We start from the raw sequence: 23,627 nt of genomic DNA on the forward strand, positions 1-23,627 counted from the left end.
ATCCACTAACAGGCTGAGTCACAGAAATGGTTTAAGCAAGAAAATGCTCACTTTCTAAAAGTGGCATTTTCAAACACACAATTTTAAAATCAACTTTACTAAAAGATGTATTTTTAAATTGTGAGCTCAGAGACCCCAAACTCCACATGTCCATCCGCTCCCAAAGGGAATCTACACTTTAATCAGATTTAAAGGTAGACCTTGTTAACCTATGAAAGGGACAGGCCTTGCAACAGTGAAAAATGAATTTAGCAGTATTTCACTGTCAGGACATTATAAAACACATTAATATATGTCCTACCTTAACCATACACTGCACCCTGCCCTTGGGGCTACCCAGGGCCTACCTTAGGGGTGTCTTACATGTAAGTAAAAAGAAGGTTTAGGCCTGGCAAGTCAACCAACAACCCAGTTTCTCACACCTACCAATTCACAATAAGTATGGACCATAAAGACCTAATCCCACTCTTCACAGGGTAAATATCCCTCCATGGATAGAGAAGTGGACAGTGCAACTTCAAGAGTCACTTTACCATCAAGTACAAACCAGGGTCACAGAACACCACTGATTTTCTCTAGAGATTGTCCAGCCAACGTCCCAAGAAGAGGACAACTAAGAGTATTTCAAGATAATCATAGAAAAGTCCCAGCTTCTCCCCATGTCACTTTTGGACATTCTTGAGGCCACAAAATATGATGAAGGCTTCCAGCTAGCCACTACTGCTTTCAGGACTGCCAAAATGGACAGTCTTCACAGAGCGTACCGACAGATGAAGCAAAACAAGTGCTGCAATCCCTACACTCCATATGCCATGAACTCTTTGTCACTGAGGAAGGGTATCTGATGTGAAGCAAAAGGACAGTGGTGCCTTAGAGCCTGACACAATGAGATGTGAGCCTGGCTCATGGTTCACATCAATGCATGATCAAGACGAAGAGCAGACTAAGAAGCAAGGTCTGGTTCCCTGAGCTAGACAAGATGGTGAAAGAGTCCATCAGGAGGTGTGAGGTGAACCAGTTATCTGGGTCTCTAGAGCCACCTGCCCCTGTCATCACAGAAGATCAGCGCAGACTTTAGTCACCCCCTGGACAGCGGCCTCCCGTCAACATTATCAATGACTACTCTAAGTAGCCAAAAGTCAAAATTGTGACATCTACAGTGACCACAGTTGTCACCCTGAAAGTATTCAATGGGCACAAATGGTCAGAATACCTGAAATTCCTATGACAAAACACCTCCTGATCACACCAGGGTGGTCCCAAGTGAATAAAGAAGAGGAGCTTTTCATGAGGACATTGGCAAAGGTTATGCGCATAGCTCAGGTGTCAGCACAGAATGTTGAAGGGTCCTATACTTTCCTCTAAGAATAGACAGTGATTCCCCCTTAACTACCAGAGTAGCTCCTAACCAACTTTACCTCAGCTGTGTAGTAACTGACACCATTCCTCACCACTTGACATGTGTGGATGGCCTTAACCCGGCAAATATGTTCTTGGCCTGATAGTCCAATCAGAACTCTTCAGTCAGTCAGTGTGGGCATGTGAGGCATTGTCCCCTGGGAGTGGGAGACCGTGTGTTTGTAGAGGACTGTCACCCAAGGGCCATTTTTAAAATGCTGTTTCAACCATCATTACCAGAGTCCACAGCACCATGGTAACTGCCAGAAAGGGCCCAAGTTGGTCACAAGAAAGTGTTGTTCTTCAAAAAGTTCCTGGAACCATAAGCCGGTGAACATCCCATGGCAGAAAACTCTGACTGTGACATTGGAGCTGCCAGGATGAGAGTCTACCTATCCAACCAGGCAAACACCAGACTCACCTCCACAGTATGACAGGGTACATACTCATGCCCCAGATGTGAAGGAGACTGAGCCAGATGTGAGTGAAAAGGAGAATACCTTTACACTACTCCTATCCCATAGCAGGGATTGTGGCACTTTAGGTATCCGAGGCCTGACCCTAGGGGTAGTTTTTCAAGATTGCAAGCACCTTTTAGCAGACTGTTCAGTTTTCCTTGAGAGTTCATGAATCAACTGAATGTTTGGATTCTATTTTGTTTCAGGGGATCCTTCCTTTGTTTGTAATTATGTGCATGTCAAAGCTCATAAGGTTGGTGTGGTAGCATTCTGAAATGTTTCTTGGTGGTAACATGTTTATTGTTATATTCTACTGTTGATTATATTGTGGCACCCTTTGGTAAGTGTACCTGAAGTTGTTATCATTGCATTAAAAATGTTATAGACATATATTGTGGGGGGTGTAGTTTTATGAGATAGGACCTAATGTTGCTCAAACTGTTTGAAATTCCTCTGCATAGGAATTCTACTTGGTATGTAGGTGTTTATTTAACCTTTCCTTACTTTGCTGTACATTGTGTGGACTTTGTAACAATTTACCAGTTGGAAAAGGCGGTGACTGGACATCGATTTATTGAGTGTTTTTTATTGCATTGCTGGGTTCTGACTTTTTAGCTCAAAGCAGTTCCCACGAGTAATCCTTGGATTGCTCTGCCTTGCTAACTTGAGAGCCAAGTGCTAAAAGACTGTTTTGGTTCCCAGCTGATAGGTCTATGGTACAGTGGTCCCAGGACACTATAGGCACAGAAACATTGATGAGGCTATTTGGTTTATCTGAACATGAGTTTTAGAGTCAATTAAAGAGAATATTTGAGCGGACCGTGGTGAGATAGATGAGTACAGGAGGCACATATTGAGAAAATTTGATGAAGTTGAGGCTTAATGAGAGTTTGAAACTAAAGGTACCAAGCAGAAGTCCCAATGAGGTTGGCCAAAGAGGCCCCTCAAAACAAGGAGAATTGGATTTGGAAGTATTTCTGGGTTGTTTGTAGTAAGTGGTGCTGGCTTGAGTGTGATTTTTGTAGTATTTACTGTCAACAGGACATCTAATAGAGGGACACCTGTGTATGAGGTGATCTGTTGCTTCCTCATAGATTGCTTCTACTTAGTTGTGCTTATTTGGGATTGCCTCTCTATAAGGCTTTCTGTGATTAACAGTCCTATATGTAGGTCTTCCTATGTGTTTGAATTCATGTAAAAAGGACAACATTTTGCTTCATGGTCAGTCGGCTTCTGCTTTTGTACAAGCAGTGTGACCCAAAAACTGTTGTCTTTTTCTAATTTGTAATGTTCTGACACAAAGTTCCCTGCTGCTACATTAAACATTGCCTCACTGACTTCAATATGCCTAGTCTATTGAATTCTATCAGGTACCTAATTCACAATGGCTGCCTGTTCATACACCTGACCTCACCAGGACATGTTTTGTCTTTAAAGAAAGAATGGCATTAGTCCCCATGAGGCTTCATTGCTCTACCACATCTTTGACACAGATGGTGAAGCAGATGGAACCAAGGTATACTATGGCCACTATTAAGAGAACAAGACTAGGTCACTTTTTTACTTCACCTAATTCCCACTGTGCCATCAGCAGACTTTTTTAAACCAATGCACATTCCCTGAGGAGCAAAGGCATCACAACACATGTGTATCTTATTCTGCCTAGATCTTATCCGTTTTAAAGACAGTGTAGTGTGAGAAAGTGAATTATTAAATGTGATGGGTAATAGTTTGACACAAGCAATAATGTCAGTAACATGTTAGGTCCAAAGTTGTCAATAATTTAATCCTGAGCTCAACCTCTGGTAGCTATGGCACAGAGCAGGCAAGCTTAATGTACCAAAAATGAATAATGCATTTGTAAGTATAGAAAGAGTTAAAACACCATAGACAAAACAGAGGAAAAACCCCACTCCACTTTATAAGAATAGAGAACAATTTAATATGCAAAAGTACAGTAAAATGAAACAAAATCCAATATGGGAGTCAGAGATATGACTTATTAAATATTTGAGTGGAAATAGCACCTAAAAGCACAAAGAGCCGGTAGAAGTCAACAGTCATGGAAGTCTGCGATCTAAATATAATTTAAGGTTGTCTCCAATGGAGCGTGGGTTGGATACTGCAAATAGATTGGTCTCCCTGGAGACTGAAAGTAGAAAGTTTAAAAAAAAATCTAGTACCAAACTAAAGATGGATATGTCTTTCTTTTTTAAGGAAAAGTTCTTGTCTGCACAGGGCAAAGATGAAATCGAAACTGCCGCAGTGGAACTAAAAATGGGATATGAAAAGACATTTGATGCTGCTGAAGCTCTGAAGCTTTTGAGATTTTTGGTCAAAAATAGTGTGAAATCCCAGTGGAGAAAGGGACCTTTTGTTTTCTTCGATCCAATACTATAGAACTGCCTTTCAGATACTTTCCATGGCTGGACCCCTTGAAGCTCTGGAGAACTGGAGCAAACATTTTTCAAAGGTTTCTAGATTACATACATTCACAGGAACTTTCTAGATTACATACATTCACAGGAGTACACTTCTGATGCCCCAAGCAACCCACATGAGGCCACTTAAAGACTCTCAGTGTGTTAGCCAAAATCCAATTCCAGTTCCATGTGCCACATATCATCTGGGATTTCCAACAAAAGGCCTTTTGCCACTTGTTGTGTCCCTGTAGCTACGCAAGTGGTCTTGAAGTCTACTTTTGTTCAAGCTGGTATTTTCCTGAGCTTGCTGTATTTGTATTTTAACTGTTACTCAAGCTTTCAACATAGGGCAGCTGCGCATACCACAGTGAAAGTAGCTTTTAGGGCTTTGACACTGTAGGTATATATGAACATTAATTTTCTACATGTTGCACTTTTAAATACCATACACCCTACCATGTGGCTACAATGCATACATAGGGGTGATTTACTAATATTCATACAGGAGGTTTTTACTTGCCAAATAAGGATTTATTGACAGGTCACACTGCAGGGTTTACACTGCAGCATTCAATCTAGATTGGTAGGCCTGAAGCCACATATTCATTTTTCACACTGGTGGCTGGCTCAATACCTGCTGCAGTCCACAGGTTACTGTTAGAAATGGGGTCTCTAGTTGGCAGAGGTATACAACCTTGTCCAAGTAGGGACCACAGTCCTACTCAGGGTAAGTCACATACAATCCAAATTATCCTGTGCCCACCCTCTGGTAGCTTGGCACTGATCAGTCAGGCTTGAAATTAGAAGGCAATGTGTAAAGTAAATCATAGAATAACACAGTGAAACCACCACAAAAATAGACCATAGAGGTTTAGAAAAACATATATGATATTCATCTGGTTAAAACAGTGTCAAAACAATAAAGATTCAATAAGCACAAGTTGAGATATCACTTTTGCAAGAGTAAAAAGAGTCTTAATTCTTAGAAATCAACAGTTGTCTCTTGATCAAACAAAGTACCTGGTATGTGTTTAAAAATCTCATGCACGGAGACTGCAGAGGAGATGTGTGGAAAAATAAGGTGTGCATCCGATTTTCTGACGTGGCACAGATGATGTGTTGTTTCTTTCCACATTGCAAGGGCTTTGCGTCGGTTTTCGGCGCACAGTCTTGGTTCCTCACTGCAATACGGTGATCTTTTTTGACACCCAGGGACGATGCAGGAAAATCCTGGGGGGGCTGGAAGAAGTCACAGGCATTGCGTCAATCTGTTAGGGCGATGCATTGAATTTTCTGTTGCATAGTAGGCGCTGTGTCGGTTTCCACTTGGGGAATCGGCTGCGTCATTCCGGTTCGGCTGTGCGTCGATTGGGTAGGGCTGTGGGACAAATTTTCTGTCACAAGGCAGTCACTGCATCAAACCTTCACTTGCGAAGTCGGGCTGTTTTATTTTGTTTCTGCCGTGCAGTGATTTCTCTGTCGCAAAATGGCTTTGTGATGTTTCGGGCAGGCTGTGCATCCATTTTCGGCACACAAGGTGTTTCCTGAAAAGATGAAGTCTTTTTCGCCTTGAGACTTCACAAAACAGGAGGCAAGCTCAATCCAAGCCTTTGGAGAGCACTTCTCAGCAAAGTCAGAGGGCAGCAGGGCAACCCCAGGGCATCACTCCTTCTCATCAAAGTAGTCCAGAAGAGTACCTTGGGCAGCCAGGCAGTTCCTCTTGACATGTTGCAGGTTCAGGTCCAGAAGTGTTTGAGTTGGTGAGGTCAGAGTCCCAGTTTATATACCCAAAAATGCCTTTGAAGAGGGGGAGACTTCAAACAGTTTCGAAGTGCACAAGTTCCCATTTCAGTACAGGTCTGTCTGCCAGGGTCCCAGTAGGTGTTTGGCAGTGCATTGTGTGAAGGCAGGCCACTAGCCTTTGAAATGTAAGAGTCAGGCCCTCCACTCTTCCAGCCCAGGAAGACCCATTCAGTATGCAGATGAATGCAGGTCTGACTGAGTGTCCTGTGTTTGTGGTTGTCGGGGTGAAATGCACAGTGAAGCTGTCAACCAGCCCAGCCAGACATTGACTGGAGACAGGCTGTAAGTGCAGAGAAATGCTTATTTTCTAAAAGCTGTATTTCCAAAATGGTAATATAAAATCCAACCTCACCAATGAGCAGGATTTTCTAATACCATTTTGGCAATGCAGCTTTTAGAAAATAAGCATTTCTCTGCACTTAAAATCCATTTGTGCCTTACAGCCTGTTTGTTCTGCAAAACAAATTTAGGAGGTTTTCCTTACCAGGACATATAAAACACACAAGTATATGTCCTGCCTTTTACCTACATATCACCCTGCCCTGTAGGTTACCCAGGGTCTACCTTAGCGGTGATTTATATGTAGAAAAAGGGGAGTTTAGGGTTTGAAAAGTAGTTTGAAATGCCAAGTCGAAGTGGCAGTGAAACTGCACACACAGGCCATGGCAGGGCAAGCCTGAGACATGATTAAGGGGCTACTTATGTGGGTGGCACAATCAGTGCTGCAGGCCCACTAGTAGCATTCAATTTACAGGCCCTGGACACATGCAGTGCACTTTACTAGGGACTTAGAAGTAAATCAAATACGCCAGTTGGGAATGAACCAAAGTTACCATGTTTAAGGGAGGAGAACATATGCATTTTAGCACTTGTTAGTAGTGGTAAAGTATGCAGAGTCCTAAAAGCAGCAAAAACAGTGTCAGAAATGTGGAGGGAGGCAGGCAAAAAGTTTGGGAATGAACACACTAAGGCTGTCAGGTTTGACAGTGACATTTTAACTTTTTACACCACGGGTGTATTTTCTACACCAGTACCATCGACTTATAATACATGTAAAAACGTCAATCAGGGATTAGCCAATTTCTGCATGTTTTAAGGGCCAGAGAACATACACCAGGCACTAGACAGCAGTGCTCCAGTGTTCAGAGTGTAAAAACCAGCATAAAATTCTGAAAATTGTGGGATGCAGCAGCTCCATATGTTGTGCAATAATTTACGAAGTCATTGAAATGTGCATATACTGTAAATGCTTCATGAAAACTATCTTGATACCTAGTATTAGAGTCATGGATTCTTATTTATGTGTGTTAATAAAAAATTGCATTATAGAAGATGCATACTTTCAACAGAGAAAACCAAGGGCATTCCTCTTCTCTCATTTCTCCTTTCCTCACTGTACCTTATTTTCCAGCCTGTCAGGAGGGAATAAACAGATTTATTCCAGATCAGCCTCTTTGGAAGTTGTACCAGGTCATTTGCATGAAGGCAGTGGCCATCAAAAATCATTCCAGGAAGAATGCAGGGTATCCCTGTTTGATAGGTTTTTCTGAGTTGGGAAAGTCAGGAGCTGCCTTATTAGCTGGACTTTGAACATTTGGGGAATGCAGCAAGTCTGATTGGTGGTGGGATGCTGCTCAAAATCCATGCCTTAAAATTATAACACTGACTTCGACATAGATCAAAGTAAAGCTGGGCATTGGCCATTTCCCCTTGACTAGGAATAAGCTTGAAGTCTCCTGTTCAAGTTCTGTTGGCCTGCCCTACAAATGCTGAGCTTTTTGCATGGAAGTCCTGTACCAGCCCAAGCATGTCACATGTCTGGAAGCAGCACTATGAAGCCCTGTCTCCCTTTCACAAGTGGAATGTCCATGAACATTCTGTTAAAAGAGCTGAGCAGAATCTTTGCTACTCCTATGGACCACCTTTTGTTACGTTTTTTCTTTGTCCCCCCGTAGCTTGCACATTCAGCCAGCACCTTAATGTGCATAAGCTAGTTGTATCAATAGAGACCTGTCACTTCTCGAATAGGACTGTGTGCCTTTGGACAGCTGTGGGTTAGACTGTAATCTGACCGTATTTATTATTAGACTTAGGGGGTTATTACAACTTTGGAGGAGGTGTTAATCCGTCCCAAATGTGACGGATATACCACCAGCCGTATTACGAGTTCCATAGAATATAATGGACTCGTAATACGGCTGATGGTATATCCGTCACTTTACCGTCACTTTTGGGACGGATTAACACCTCCTCCAAAGTTGTAATAACCCCCTTTGTCCCCTATGAGTGAAATTCATTAGTCTAAATCAACTTCCTGTCCACCAGGTAGCAACAAATCACCATTTACATTAACATCACCCAACCTTAAGTGGAAGGTAACCTTTTCTTTCCAGCATCATGAACTCATTTTACCCAGCTATGCAACACTATACCTTTTCCTTGAAGGTTGAGGATAGGTGTAGTGTTGATTACTGTTCAGATTTGTTTTCTTTAGCTTGTTTTCAGAGTTTTCATAGGCTATGATCAAAAATAGTATAGGTGTTTACAGGGGATGCAAAGTTATCTGAGTTTTTATGGGAATTCGTAATGTTGCAATGCTATGATTAGTTAATGATTGTAATCAAGGTATATTTTCAAATATGCTTAACAGATTAGCTGTAATAAATACATTATGTTGTATTTTCACTTTCTTGATCTTCGCAACCACTTAGTGATCCAGAATTCTGATTGAGCATTCACATCTTTATTGCAACTTTGATAACTATACAAAGAATTGGCTCACCCTACACCACCATCATTCTACCACATATAAAAGTGATGGGAGAACAGCAATTTTAGCAGGTTGGGAGTCCCACAAGTTAATAAAACAAATTTTGTTTCACAAAACCCTAAATGAGGCCTTATTTTACATTTCTTGTATTTCAGAATGTGTATAAAACGAAGGCCCTCATTATGAACACGGCAGTGAAAACTGCCCTGTTCATATTGGCGGTCTTCTCAGTGACCGCCAGTGCCCCCGGATCCCCACCAGCCGTATAATGCACGTTCCTCTGGGCCGGTGGGCGGAGACATTGTTTCCGCCCAAAGGCCCAGAGGAATGCCTGGCCGGCATTCCACATAGAGCTGCCACCAATGCCTCTGTGCGGCGGGTGCAGCTGCACCCGTCGCGCAGACCCGGCAGTGACCTGCGCGATGGGGCACTGCACAGGGGCCCCTGCACTGCCCAAGCCAAGTGCATGGACAGTGCAGGGGCCCCCATGGGTGCCCTGGTACACCCCTTCCGCCAGCCTTTTCCTGGCGGGAAAACCCACCAGGGAAAGGCTGGAGGCTAAGGGATCATTATCCGAGGGGCAGCACAGCTGCCCTGTCGGATAATAATGCCGTCCACTGCCAGGCTGCCTGCAGGAGCCTGCCTGGAGGTGGGTGAGGGCCACCTATGGCTGCCCTCCATGGCTTCATTAAGTGGCGGTGTGAGCCACCATGCCGGCTGGCAGGATTTCCTGCCAACGCCGGCATGGCGGCCCACACCGCCATATTCATAATGACCACCAAAGTAGGTGTAGTTTAAACATTTTGAATCCAGGAAGCCATCAAACTTCCATTTTGGGAATAAAATGGAGGCTGTTAAAATAATGAGAATAGTCATTCCATTAGCCATACCTGTAACTTTTGACACTTCTATTATTCACTGTTGTGCTCAGATTCATCTAAATTCACTCAAATCTCTGTCATCTAGTTGCTTACAAACCTTCTGTTCTATTACGAACCTCATTGCCTGGGTATGCTAAATCCTCAAACTTTCAATTCTATGTATGTATGTATGTATGTATGTATGTATGTATGTATGTATGTATGTATAAGGTGTATTTATATGGTATTTCTATAGCAGAAACCTGGCCAAAAGGAAGTGCAGCGCCGTAACTGGTAAAAAACAAACATAGAGTCAACAATTAATAGGCAAGGAGCCTGGTTTGAGGACATTTAATGCATTTTGATTTAGTTTTCTTTAAAGAGGTGATTCTTAAACTCTTTCTTACATTGGTGCATCGCTGAGGACTTCCTTACAGATACAGGAATGTTGTTCCGGATCCTCGGTCCATAGATGAAAAAGGCTTGTTTTCTTGTTTTCTCCTTTTTAACTCTACTTAGGCTGTGGTCTGATGGTGTCCTGGCAATAGTTGTACCAAGGACCATCTGAGACTGTGGATTTGTCTAAAAAATAAGTAGGTGTTATGGCTGAGATGACCTTGTAAATGATAAAACTGGTTTTAGAGATGGTGCAGGCCTGCAAGAGGAGACAATGGAGTTCCATTAAGATAGGGGTTCTAAGTCCAAAGTTTATTCTGTTGCATAATTACTTAAAATCATAGCAAACATTATGAAAATAAAAGCACTAAATACTAAAAATACCTTACAAATTAGCTACGTCCCAATATGATATCTAAAAACAAATCATAGAACACTTTTTTCATAGCCTGAGGGTTTCAAAATGGTAGCAAAATACCTTGTTCATACCAGCAGCAGTCAATAGGCCATATGCAGCTTAAATATCACAAATACAAATACGGAATGAGAAAAAGTGTGAGTGCAATTAAGGGCCTTCCACAGCTATAAGGACAAGAGCAGTCCCCCTTTCTTTTTGATAACAACCACGACTGCCGTCATCCCGTTAGGATCAGACATCCTGTCAGAGTTGGCGGTCTGTTGGTGGCATCAACCTCCAATCTTATAATGTGGCAATCAGACTACCACGGCAGTCTGACCTCCACTGCACGTCTGTCAGCCTTCAGACCGCCAGTCTTGTAATAGGGCCCATAGTATCATAACACAACGTGATAACTTGTTGCTAGACATTGCGCACAAACTTCCATTTATCACCTTTATGGCAATGCTTTCCAAAAGGGCTCCATCTCTATCTATCATGCAGGGATGCAGCTTGACATGCATTTCAAAGACCTGGACTGTTCACTCTGCTACAAGGCTCCTAACAGATGTAGACATCTATATTCTAAATGTGATGTATATACAACTGCTGCCTCTTACTAGCTCCCATATCATGCTAAGGAAATTAAGTAACAAATAATTGCTGTGCAATTCCTCACAATGTCTCCATACATTTATCCTTAGCTATAGAACTGCATCTATAGTAACCTATTTCCCATAACACTTGCAAATCGTCTTGATACCCTCATTGTAATGATCAGTGGTTATTATGAATGTAGTGTTCTTTAATATACTCCAGCAACAATCTACTTTGGATCCACAATTGAATTACTATTGATGGTCACTAACCACACAAATGCTGAATGTCTGATCCCGAGTAGCACTGTTTGACAGGATTTATGCTAAATAGGATAAGCATAATTATTCAAGTAATTTACCAAATTAAATGATCAATCTGAACTCCCTGTATATCTTCTTGAAATCCGAATCCAGTACATCCCTGTTGATCCATTTGAAATGGGTGAATGCCATGTGCTCTACAAAAACATTACCACAGTAACAAAATTAAACAACATTACGACTTTGGTTGCCTTCTAATAGATGAGCTGAAAAATTGAGATTACACGTCAATATGTTTCTCTCTCTTTTGTTTTTGATCAATAGCACATTCTCATATGCAAGGCCAAACAGATTGAGAGTACATTATGTCCACCACATAAGACAAACAATGGCATGTCATAGCACATGTTGGGAATTTAACAACATATCAATTACAAAATATCAAAAAGAACTCAAATAAAATATGATATTTGAATTACCACCCTGCCCCCAGTCAGACACAGTATCTATCATCTGTCTTCTAGACGTATTAGTGTAATTTGTACTTTCGTCAATGAAATCCAGTTGGACCCATGTCCAACCACAAGCAAAATGGGTTGATGTTTTAATGTACTTGGGAAAATTACTCCTCAGATCTTCCCATTTATCATGACAACTGCAACCATTTAATTACTAAATAATGACTTAGCTCAAACTACTGTTCGCTATTTATTGACGAAAGGATGCCTACAGATCAGGTTGAAACTGCTATACTAGAGGTATATTTGAGGGATTGATCTCATGCATGCAATCCCTTTTTCTCACCTCATTCCTTTCCCATCGAGTACACTCTAAACTATCTTTTGCTGAAGGAACCATCAGGGGGACTAAATGTAGCTATTTAAGTTCACAATGCTATTTCTTTGTAATAAAACTGAAAATGTAACATGTTTTAAGTTGTTAGAGCTAACAACATGCATTGTTAGACCTGACAGCCTGTGGTCTGATCTTCCCCAAACCATTGAATGCTCCCCTCCTGTTTGCCGAAATGTGTTTTTGTTGGCTTTAGGACTCTGTGCACTCCAACACTGCTTACCACTGCTGAAGAGCTTGTGCTCACCCTTAAAACATAATAGAATTGGCCTACACCTACTTGACACTATAATTACAGGTATATTATAAGTTTAATTTACTTATATGTCCCTAGTAAACTGGTATTACATGTACTCATTGCCTGTAAGTTAATTGCTATCAGTGGGCCTGCAGCACTTATTGTGCTACCCTCTGAAGTAGCCCTTGAAACATGTATCAGGTCTGCTGTTGCAGTCTGTGTGCAGTTTTAAACCACCAATTCGACTTGGCAAAATAAACCTTTTGCCTGGCTTAAACTTCCATTTTAAATAGATATATATCACCCCTAAAATAGGTAAAATAGGACCTAAACAGCCAAAAGAGCAGGGTGCATTTTATTTAGAAGGTAGGACATATTTTCTTATGTTTGACATGTACTGGTAGTGAAAAAAAACCAAATTCATTTTCACTACTTTGAGATCTACCTCTTCAATAGGATAAGATTGGGTTACCTTATTACAGTTAATAAATGCTGACATTTGAGTGGCGACAGATAGAAATTGTAGTTTAAAATTCTCTTTATTGGTAGAGTCAGATTATAAATGACAATTCTGAAAAGTACACTTTTAGAAAGTTTACATTTTCCTGTCCTAACCATGTGGTGCCGGTGGCTAGTGTTCTTGGACTGTGAATAGTTGACAATTGCCCTTTGTGTATTTCTCCTAGACAGTGAGACAGAGAGGGATTGGATATTGGCAGGATGGGCTATCCTGCCAGGATGGATGGGGCAGAACTGTTCCCTGTCCTACTTAAATTTCAAAAGGGTGCCTCCGATACATTCACAAAGGAACTTGACGCCAAACCTTTGTCACCCTAGACCACTTGGAGCCTGGGCAGGGTAACAATGTAATTTCCTAACACCAGATGGGTGAATCGTCTGGGGGTTCCCACACTTCAAATGATGGTACCTGGTATAAATCTTGGACCCTCATACTAATTCATTAGTACACTCCTACATTTGCAGAGGACCATCAGAAGACTGCATTGTACTTCATAGTACTGCCCTCCCGCTTCAGGGCTCCTTGGTACCTTGGAGGACTGCCCTGCTAGTACCAGAGGACTGCCATGCTTCTTGAATGATGCATTCACACCTCAGAGGACGACCCTGCTTCTTGAGGCCTGCCTTGCTGCTTGATCCCAGGAATATAAGAGTGTTCCAAGGGCGAGTTGAGTGGTCTCCTTTGTGTGCTAAAGGGTACATAACAAGTTCCAGAGAACTTGAACCCTACTCCTGACCTCTTCCTGGATTGAATCATGACCTCCAAGTGATGCCTGACCATTCTTTGCCCCATGGAAGTGATGCTGAAGGTACTTCTCTAGCCAAAACCTAAAACTTGCGACCAAAGAATGGTCTAAGAACTGACAAGAAACTGGTCCCTATATGCATCGCCAGTCTGTCTCACTTTGTGGTAGCTGCTGCTATGTTCTTCTGCAGGAGCAAAGCCTGTCCTGCTGGACCTCTTGAACAGGGTATCTAGGTTCATGCAGCCCTAATAGGTTGCAGCTGCAGCTTCTTCCTGCTGGAGGTTTTCAACTTTCAAAAAAGTGACAAAGTCTGAATGTAGAAAGCTTAATGGCATCCTCATACAGTGACCCTCCAACAATGATGCCTCCTCCTTGGACACCGTCAGCTGCCTTCCTCCACTGAATTGTACCTTCTCAGGAACATTTCTTCAAAATTTCTTCCAAGTCCAAAGGTAGGCCAAGACCAGCCCCAATCCAACTTGAGTACCCAAACCACGCTCCATCTTGGTTGACCTTAACTTTTGACTTTACCCTGGTATAGCACAGTCCAATACCCACAGTTGCCACTTTGATCTTTTAGGTGCTAGTTTTCAGTTAAACCTTTCAAAAATCATGACTCCTGTTTCATTTGTTTTGGTGTCATTGCATTTATTCAAATGTTCTCAATTTTTTCTATATTGGTTTGGGATTTTTATTGTGTTGTGTTTTTACTTTCTTGCTGTTTCTGCACTGCATAAATACTTACACAGTGCCTCATTTTAAGCCCAATGCCATTTGTGCCAAGTTACTGCAAGGTTAAGCAAAGGTTAATTTAGTGATTTTAGTGGTACACCCAAACAGCATTACGGTTGTTGCTTGAAAAGGGCTTTTAACCCCCTCAATAAAAACATAAATTTCCTACAGTTGTGTAGGGTTTTGCATGTATAATGTCATAGGGAATAAATCCTCATACTTGCTTCCCTATTTAATGTATCTGATCATATGCAACTGCTCGAATACTTAAATGGTTCAGTCAGTTCAGCAAGCAGTTTACTTCTGTTCAGCCTACTGGCATTCCTATTCAATGTTCATCACATTTTGTATTTCCGGTTGTGCAGTGATTTACACTTTATTCACTATGTAGTCTTTAAAACATTTATTGTATTTATTAATTATATTCTAGCATTAATGCATATTTTTGTTTATTTCTTCCAGTTTTATGTGGTCATTTGAGAAGGTCCATTTGAGCATGGTTCAAGTCATAACTGGACAGCTGGTCGAGTCATTTGATGAGGAGTTTAGGACACTGTATGCTCGTTCTTGTGTTCCCAGTGGCTTTGGACCAGAAGAATTAGGTTTTGGAAAAAATCGTAAAATGTCATTGGAGAATGGCATATATCAACACTCATTGACATCTCTGGCTTCCTCCTCTAGTCAACAAAGCCTCTTTGGAAGACATCACAAGATGCATACATTAGATACCAGCTTCTTAAAATCTCATGGGCGATATGCAATCAATGAAGATGAGAGATACAGTTTAAGAAATGCTACTTATAGGCCACACCTCAATTCAGGGTACAACGTACAACAAAAAATCCAGCAACTACAGCAGGCTGCTAGAAATGAGAATTGGAAGAGGCATAGCTACGCTGGTGGAGAGAAACCAGAATCCTCTCCTTATCTCATGCTCAACAGAGGTGTCAACCACACACCCATGCCATCCCATCACTGGAAAACCCATCTAGATAACCCAAGTGTTGGATCTTCTTCTAGAGGTGGATATATAGGTACCTACAATGGATCTACTCAAGGCTTTGTCAGCAGGTTTGCACAGCCAAATGGCCCTTATCTTGCAGAGAAGCCTTCCACTATTCGGAGGTCTTTTCATGGAACTGACAATCATATCCGTACACTACAACAGAAGATGCCAACCCTTGAGCGTACAACCAAATCATTCCTAAGGAACTGGAGAATTGAATCCTACTTAAATGACCAATCAGATTTTTCTGCTGGTTCTAATGCAGAATCAATTGGGGACAGACATGACACCTCAGATGGAACTGAAAATCCTCCATCTTCTTCAATTTATACCCATTCACGCCTTCGTTCTTCACTAGTTTTCAAACCAACATTACCAGAGCAAAAAGAAGCAATCAGTTGTACGTCAAACTCTACTAATTCAAATTCAACAATAATTGACTCACAAGAAAGTGTTACCCCAAAGCCAATTAGATCTAATGAGAGTGCACATAGCAGACTTACATCGGACACATGTTTTACAGGGTATGCTACACACCAACAGCTGCCAGAGGCAGATAAAAGGCGCAGCTTGCATATTCCTGAAGGTTCTCGCGGGGATAATTACACCACAAATAAGCCAACAACAAGCTATTTGTACACATCATTGTGTGCCAATAAACAAGGAGACAATATAGCAAGTCAGCAAAACGATACTCTGCTAAAAAGGCGCAGCTTGCCCATGTTTGAGAGCTTAAAGCTAAATATAGCAAACAGTGTCAACAGACCATCAAACAGCTATATATATAGTAGTTTGGTCAAGGGTAGAGTCAGAGAAGCGGATAATCCTGCAGTGCAGCCGGATAATCAGCAGTTAAACAGCGTGCACGCTGCAAGTACACAGTCTGCAAATGTGGATGAAAGGAATACAAATGAGTCTCGCAATGACAGTGCAAACAAGGCGTTATCCTACGATTCTCTAAACGAATCTTGCAAAGATGAAACAAACAAACAGTGGTCTCCAAAAAAAGAAAATAAAGGTTCCCCCAATTTTCTGAAAAAGGGATCAAAGAAACTGAAATCATTGCTTAGTCTTACCCCAGACAAAAAAGAAACATTGTCGAAAAGTAAAGCACCCGCGTTTTACAGGATGTGCAGTAGCTCGGATACATTAATATCAGAAGAAGATGATGTAGCAGAAAAACTAAAAAAATCTGAAAATAAGACCGAGGCATCGCCAAACCTGGACAGGTTACCATCAACTCCTCTGCAGAGTAGCTTATATAGGAGTAAAGAAAGTGTTTGTGTTAGTCCAGCCAGATCGGTTAGATCAGTGTTTGACGAGGGCAGTAAATTAAGTTCGACGGCTGGTCCAATAGAAGGCAAGTTTTCAGAAACTACAGGAGATGCTTCAGCTCCTAGATTCAACACCGAACAAATTCAGTATCAAGATCCTAAAGAAACAAGAATGGAAGTTGGCTACGGCACAGCTTATGTTTCCACGTCCCTGCAAAGGGTGAGGCCACAAAGGGACATGCTCCAAAGGGAGATTCCACAAAGAGACATGTTACCAAGAGAGATACCACAAAGGGACATGGTGCATAGGGAGGTGCCACCGAGGGTCCATCTGCAACGAGCGCTGTCACATAGGGACATACTACAAAGGGACATTCCAGCAAGGGACATGGTACAAAGGGAGATGTCACAAAGGGATACGGGGCACAGGGTAATTCCACAAAGGGAGCTATCACATAGAGAGGTGCGAAATCATGAAATTACCCCTTGTATCTCAAGGATGAGTGACAGGCGTCTTTATAGCCGTTTCGAACCATTTTACAAGGCAGAAGGTTCAGTCCAGTCCACTAACACAACAGAAAACACTAACACACCTGTCATGGAACATAAAAGCAATGCTATGGGACACAGCTACACAAGACAATCCCCTATGATGAACTACAGCTCTCCCGCTTTTCAGACATACCACGCAAATGAAAACAAATTTGGAAGGTTTATGCAAAAGTTTGGAAACTTAATACATAAAAACAAATAAAAGTAACAAGTACCTAACATTAGGCAACACAGCTGTAAATACGAATTGGGAAACTGCAAATATGTATGTTTGTCAAAAATACATGGGCTTGACATATGTAAATAACAGGTGGAATCAAATGTTTCCATGCATTATGTGCATACTGTACATAAAGGGGCCATTTTCACAATAAACCTCATTTATTTTACTTTGGTTCTGACATTTGTTATGTCTTTTAATGTCTCTATGAACCCATCTTGTCTTGTCAATATATAGAATAGGTAAAGCTGTTAAGTTAAATCTCATATGATGATGTTCCCATACATGCATTGTTTATTCACACGCTGATTGTATTACACCAAACTCAATTTTAGCCATCCCTTGATGCCACAACTTTAACGCCACCCCTTTTGCTTTTGAATCCAATTTAAGTTGTTTTTACAGCTAGGTTTGACATCAGATTTTCCTGCACATCAGAAATCTGCAATCAGACTTTAATTTTAAGAGTGTATCATGTACTTCTCTCGATCGAGATATTACCTGATCTCAACACATACCACATAATAGGGTTGTCTGTTGAGCTGTTCCTGTCTCTTGATTCCATTAAAAATATAACAAGTGGTCCTGTTGTGATATTAGCTCTTGGTTTGCTGTATAGTAATATGTAGATGTTTTACTAGTAGCTATTTCAGATCTTTGGGATTGCCATGAATGTGCTCTCATGTTTCATGACTTGTGAATATTTCACGCATTCTATGTAACCTTATCTATAAACTGTGGGGGAAGTAAGGGCCATATTTATACATTTTGACGCAAAACTGCGCTAACGCAGTTTTGCGTCAAAAAAATTAGCGCCGTCTAACGCCATTTTGAAGCGCCGTGCGGGCGTCAAATTTATACTTTGACGTACGGCGGCGCAACCAACAGGTGGGAGTCATTATTTCGTGACGCACACAGCGGCGTTCCGTCGTAAAGGAAACCAACGTAAAGGCGACGCACATCACTGTGGGTCGATTTACGACAGCGCAATCCGGAAATCGCTGTTTTTTTTCACGCTATTGCGTTAAATTTTTGCGCGAAAACTGCCCTTCAGCAGAGGAGAGCCAAAATGGATCCCAGAGGCTACTACAGACCCCAAGAGGATGACAGCAGACCAGGAACCAGCCAGGAGGATCCATACAGGAACCAGGAAATTTTCAGAAAAAAAAGAAAGTGTCGCTTCAGTGAAGAGGAGCAGGAAATCCTGGTGAAAGAGGTGACGGAACACCAGCACCAACTTTTCATCTCCTCTAAATTGCCACTCAGTAGGAGAGAGGCCATATGGAAACAAATAGTGGACAAGATCAACAGTGTGGCTGAAGAACGCTGCACAGTCACTGAGTGTAAGAAACGCTGGCATGACTGCAAACGTAGGACAAAAGAGAAAATGGCCAGGAACAGGAAGGCAGCAATGCAGACTGGAGGGGGGAGTCCAGCACAACAGGAGGCCCTGGACCACATGGAGGAGATGGTCGCAGCCGTCATCCCGGAGGAGATCGTCACAGGGATTCAAGGACAGGACAGCGCAGACTACCACGACACATCACACATGCAGGGTAAGTCGCATGGGGAATTAAATTGCAATAATGTAGACTGTAACAGGGGGGGAAATACCTACTACACAATGCATGTAAGTCTGCACATATATGAACTGGCATGGGTAAAGGGGCACAGCAAGGGGGCATGCCCAGCACAGACTGAAGCTGGGGCACGACAAAATACAGCAACAACAACAGTCCCATGGGGACATCCTGTAATGACAACAATAGAGCCAAGGGAAAGCAGCGACAGGTGGGAAGGCAACTACCTCAAACTCACATCCAGGCACTTGTTTTGTAAAATCTATCCCACATCAACTAGGTCCCTATCAGTAATCCAGTAGCCAAAACAACAACTGCAATGTAACTGCCACAACAGCTTACAATAACACCTCTCATCTCTGTGCAGCTACAGTACCAAATGGCAGGAACCTCCCCATGGAATATACATACCCAAATTAGGGGGTGAGGATGATATCCGCAACAATTCATAGAAATAAGACAAAGGCACCAGTACACTCAAATGCCGAATGTCCATACCTGACACATACATAAGCCAAAGTAAACAGCAATTGGAGCCACACAGCACTAACGACACACACATGCTGCATACGTCAGGGTCCCTCACGTGCCTGGCTAACAAGGCTACATCACTAATGTCATACTGCTCAGACAACACCTGAGGAGGGGACACAGGCAACTGGTCACTGAAACACACCTGCAAAGTCTGACAACCAAATAGGACCTACATACGATAAACAGGCCAATCCAATTAAACACACATGACCCAACATCATCTTCAAACATCAACAATGTTTACATCCATACCACATCCTAACATTAACATGCATAGGTAATGCCACGTAACATGTACAGTTCATGCAATGTGAATAAAAAGTGTATGGGGCAGGTCCTGAGAGGCAAGTGTGCTGGCAGGGCAGTCACAACACCCACAGTCAGTCAAAGTGTATTGTGGCAAGTGTAACGTATACATTGCGCATTAGCCTCAGGCTGTAGGCCTTTGTGCACCTTACCCTGAATGTACTTTTACTCATTTGCTCACATCTAAGAGCCTCAGAGCACTTTGCACTAAATGCTTCTCATTGGCCTTCCTATCAGTTAATATAGCTAATAGCCAGTCCTAGGGTGTTGTAAATTAGTCAAATCACACTGTTTTGCCTACTTCTGCACTGGAGTTTGCCAGAACATATTCACTCTGTGCCCCAGTCAAGGATACAGTCTGGTACATTGCTGATAGATGTGGTAGGGGTTAAGATTTGGCATTCCTGCGTAGGGAAACTTTGTCATCACGATGACATATGACTTATAAAATCACTTCCTTGTCCCAAGACACGCAAGAGGGAGTTTCCAAACAGAGAAACACAACTAGATGCTGCCTGCCTTGCTGCTGATGCACAACCAGATCACAGGCCATTCCTCTGATATGAGGGATGATGTCTCCCCAGTGATTCCGACAGGCAAGCTCCAAACGTAACATGCTGTGCTATACATAGAACAAGCAGAGGGAGAGTAGAAACTGTTAGGCACCATGATAGCTGTGTACTAATGTATTACTCTCCTGCGGACTATTTCAATTCTAACAGTGTGTATTGTTTGGGTTATTGTGGCTCACACCTAAATATCAACAAGTCAGTTGTACAATGAAACCTCATATTAAACAAATACTGTCTTTGTCATTTGTGTATGGGAACATACCGGAAAAGAGACAATTGTGTAGGATCTGAGTGACCACCACTTCCCTGAAAAGTTTCAAAGATGTCATGCGCTCGGATGTCTAAACATTCCTTTGCTGTGGGAGACCAGAGGCACTGCTAATTAGTCTGAGCAAAAAGAAATATCAGGGTGACTGAGTTATTTACAAGTGGGTCAGACTTAGTCCCCCACACCATTAGCTATCCTGCTGCCTAGAAAGCCAGTAATCACATGTAGGATAATGAGAGCCCACCCAACAAAATGTCCCTCCATACCAATAGTAAAACACAGAGGGAGGAGTAGGACAAAAACACGCCTATTCCTAAATAATTACAAAGCAACACCTAGAGGCGATCAGGCAGACATGTCTGATAGCTCCATATCATACATGTGACACACAGGTGGGCCATAGGCCTACAACAATGCCCTATGACGGACAGCAGATACCAAGACAAACACAGAGCACAAAGTTAAGGCATCCAAAGGCTTGTATCTTAGTGCAAAATTGTCACAACACAGACACACTAATTGTACCCTGTTTCATTGCAGAGGAACACGGATCTCCTGCCGATATGCCTGTCCCTGAGTTCCCTGAAGACATGGATGACGAGCCCATAAACATCCCACAGGAGACCATTCAAATGGTCCTTGAAAGCCTCCAAACCCCACCTTCAGTCACAAGGAGGAGCACAGAAGAAGCAGCCACCACAGTAGAACCACCCGCCACCCCAATTGTAAGACCTGCCAGCTCCAACACAGCTGAGGACTCTGACGACACTGGCACCAGCTTCGAAAGAACCGTCGTTGGGGTACAGCGGGAGCTGGCCAAGGAGGTGCGGGTGGGGATGCAAACTATGGCAGCCAGCCTTGAGGGGGTGCGTTCGTGCATGATGTCTACTGCTGATCAGGCAGCTGCTATGCAAGCCCGAACATCGCTCTTGCAGGAACTTTTAAAAACACAGAAGGAAATCTGCACAGCTGTCATCCAGTTGACACAACAACTACAACTGCAAGCCAGTCAACGTGTGCACGAATGCAACATAGAACCCCTCAGGGCCGACCTGGCTGCCTACCATCGTGATGTGGCTGCCATTCTGAAAAACCAGCAGGCCCTCCTTGCTGCTGTACTGCCCTTCATAACTCCACAGGGAGCAGCCCCCGGGATGTCTGCCTCCATGTCTTCTAACACTGAGGTGTGTGTTGCCCCTTCACAACCAACAACAACAAGGACACACCAGGCAACACACACATCAGAAGAAGAAGACATGGAATAGATAACATTCACACGGAAGAGTACCCTGAAGCCCTAGTCCCTGCACCATGGCCTACTCTGACCAAGGTCCTACGTTTTGTCAAACGCCAGTCTCACTACAACTACACTCAATGACTGTTTGGCAATCCACTGTATGACTTGTCCCCATTGCCAGTGAATGTCTCTCTCCTACTATTTGCCAATTCCTGTCCCTCTGCACTGTCTGTGACATCACCCCAGCATGTCATGAGCATCATCCACACCCCTTCTGTAGGATCACCATATAAGAATGCACCAGAACGGACTCAGTAAATATGGTGAATGGACAATTTGCACTACAACACCTATAAATAAATAGCACTTGCACACCTATTGTGTCTCTGTGTCATTTCACACTTCAACTGTGCAGTACCTAACTCCAAAGTGGCTGTGTGGCAACCATGTCGATTCTCTATACTACTGTCCTGATTTCATGTATACTGAAACATCTGTGCAGTGGCCAGGATTGCATTATAGCCTTACCATACTGAGTAAAATCACTGATGAAGGAACTAAGCACACACAATCATGCTGTGTTGGACAGAATGATGCACTCATCTATCGCTATTCCAGAGAACAAATGGTGGCTGAGAAATGTAGGCACCATGCAATACTTAAATAAGAATTAATGCCGCATAATGTAAGGAATCATGAATAAATTACACTGCATCAATCACCCTTACGGAGTATGCTTCCATGAAGGAAAGTCATGCTGAATCAGTACACACATGATGTAGGTCAGCAATGAAAGCAACAATACAAGAGTGTGAACAACTCCTCATCTACAAAGATCTCCCTGAACTTCACACTGCTGTCCGACCTATCAATTTCCCCACATTAACAAGTCTGGAAGCACTCTTTGTGAAGTAGGATACATACCAAAACAAAACCTTGGTGATCAATGCACACTACCAATGGTGGGTCGCCCAAATGGTGGATACTTAACAAGTTAGCACACAGGTAGCTGGGATGTTAAACCTCCATTTCCTGGGGATGGTGAGCATAGGACACAAATGTCATACTAAAACATTCTGCTACACTGATGTCAAGGCCATGATAAAGTAGCACCTAGCGCATCATGTAAAGGGTTAACTATATATTTATTTCAATCGAGTAATACAAGAGGCAACTAAGGTAAAGGTAAACCTACACTAATCTAACCTGACTAATAATAACCCACAGCTGTCCCTAACTAACCTAAGCTAAACTTACTCTACACATGTAACGAAACGATCTAAACATCAACCCCCCACCCACCATTATGAGACAGGACACATGCAGGACAACACTAACTAACCTACACACATACTATACTATCCTAAACAAACATATATTTTTTGTGAATTTTCTGTTTTTTCTTTTTTCTATTTTTTTTTTTTTTTTTTTTTTTTAAACATGAATCCCAACATTGCCCCCCACCCACCCACCCACACAAAAAATAAGATCGAAAGAATAAGGACCCCCCACCCTCTTCCCTAACACTAACTAAGCTAATTACCTATACTTATCCTAATACTAATCCCCAAAACCCAACTAAAAGTAGAAAATAGGAAAGAGGTGAGAGGGGAGGGGTAAAAGTTC

At 42.4% G+C, this 23,627-nt stretch overlaps 2 protein-coding genes across 3 annotated transcripts in view; both read left to right on the top strand.

The window, feature by feature from the left end:
* Positions 1–17,673, top strand: part of FAM83B (family with sequence similarity 83 member B) — a 240,414-nt gene extending 222,741 nt beyond the window's left edge. For both annotated transcript variants that reach the window (XM_069235784.1, XM_069235785.1), the window contains one exon: positions 14,915–17,673. In XM_069235784.1, coding sequence (XP_069091885.1) covers positions 14,915–17,486 — 2,572 coding nt within the window. In that variant the 3' untranslated portion in view covers positions 17,487–17,673. The remainder of the gene's footprint in view (positions 1–14,914) is intronic.
* An 86-nt stretch (positions 17,674–17,759) lies between these two features.
* LOC138296551 (myb-related transcription factor, partner of profilin-like) lies at positions 17,760–22,368 on the top strand. The gene is made up of 2 exons (XM_069235786.1): positions 17,760–19,060; positions 21,305–22,368. Exons 1-2 carry the CDS (start codon positions 18,574–18,576, stop codon positions 22,027–22,029), a joined length of 1,212 nt encoding a protein of 403 aa, XP_069091887.1. The 5' UTR covers positions 17,760–18,573; the 3' UTR covers positions 22,030–22,368.
* The last annotated feature ends 1,259 nt before the right edge of the window (positions 22,369–23,627 follow it).

This window comes from Pleurodeles waltl, chromosome 5 (assembly GCF_031143425.1).
Source record: "Pleurodeles waltl isolate 20211129_DDA chromosome 5, aPleWal1.hap1.20221129, whole genome shotgun sequence".
In the NCBI taxonomy this organism is placed as follows: Eukaryota; Metazoa; Chordata; class Amphibia; order Caudata; family Salamandridae; genus Pleurodeles; species Pleurodeles waltl.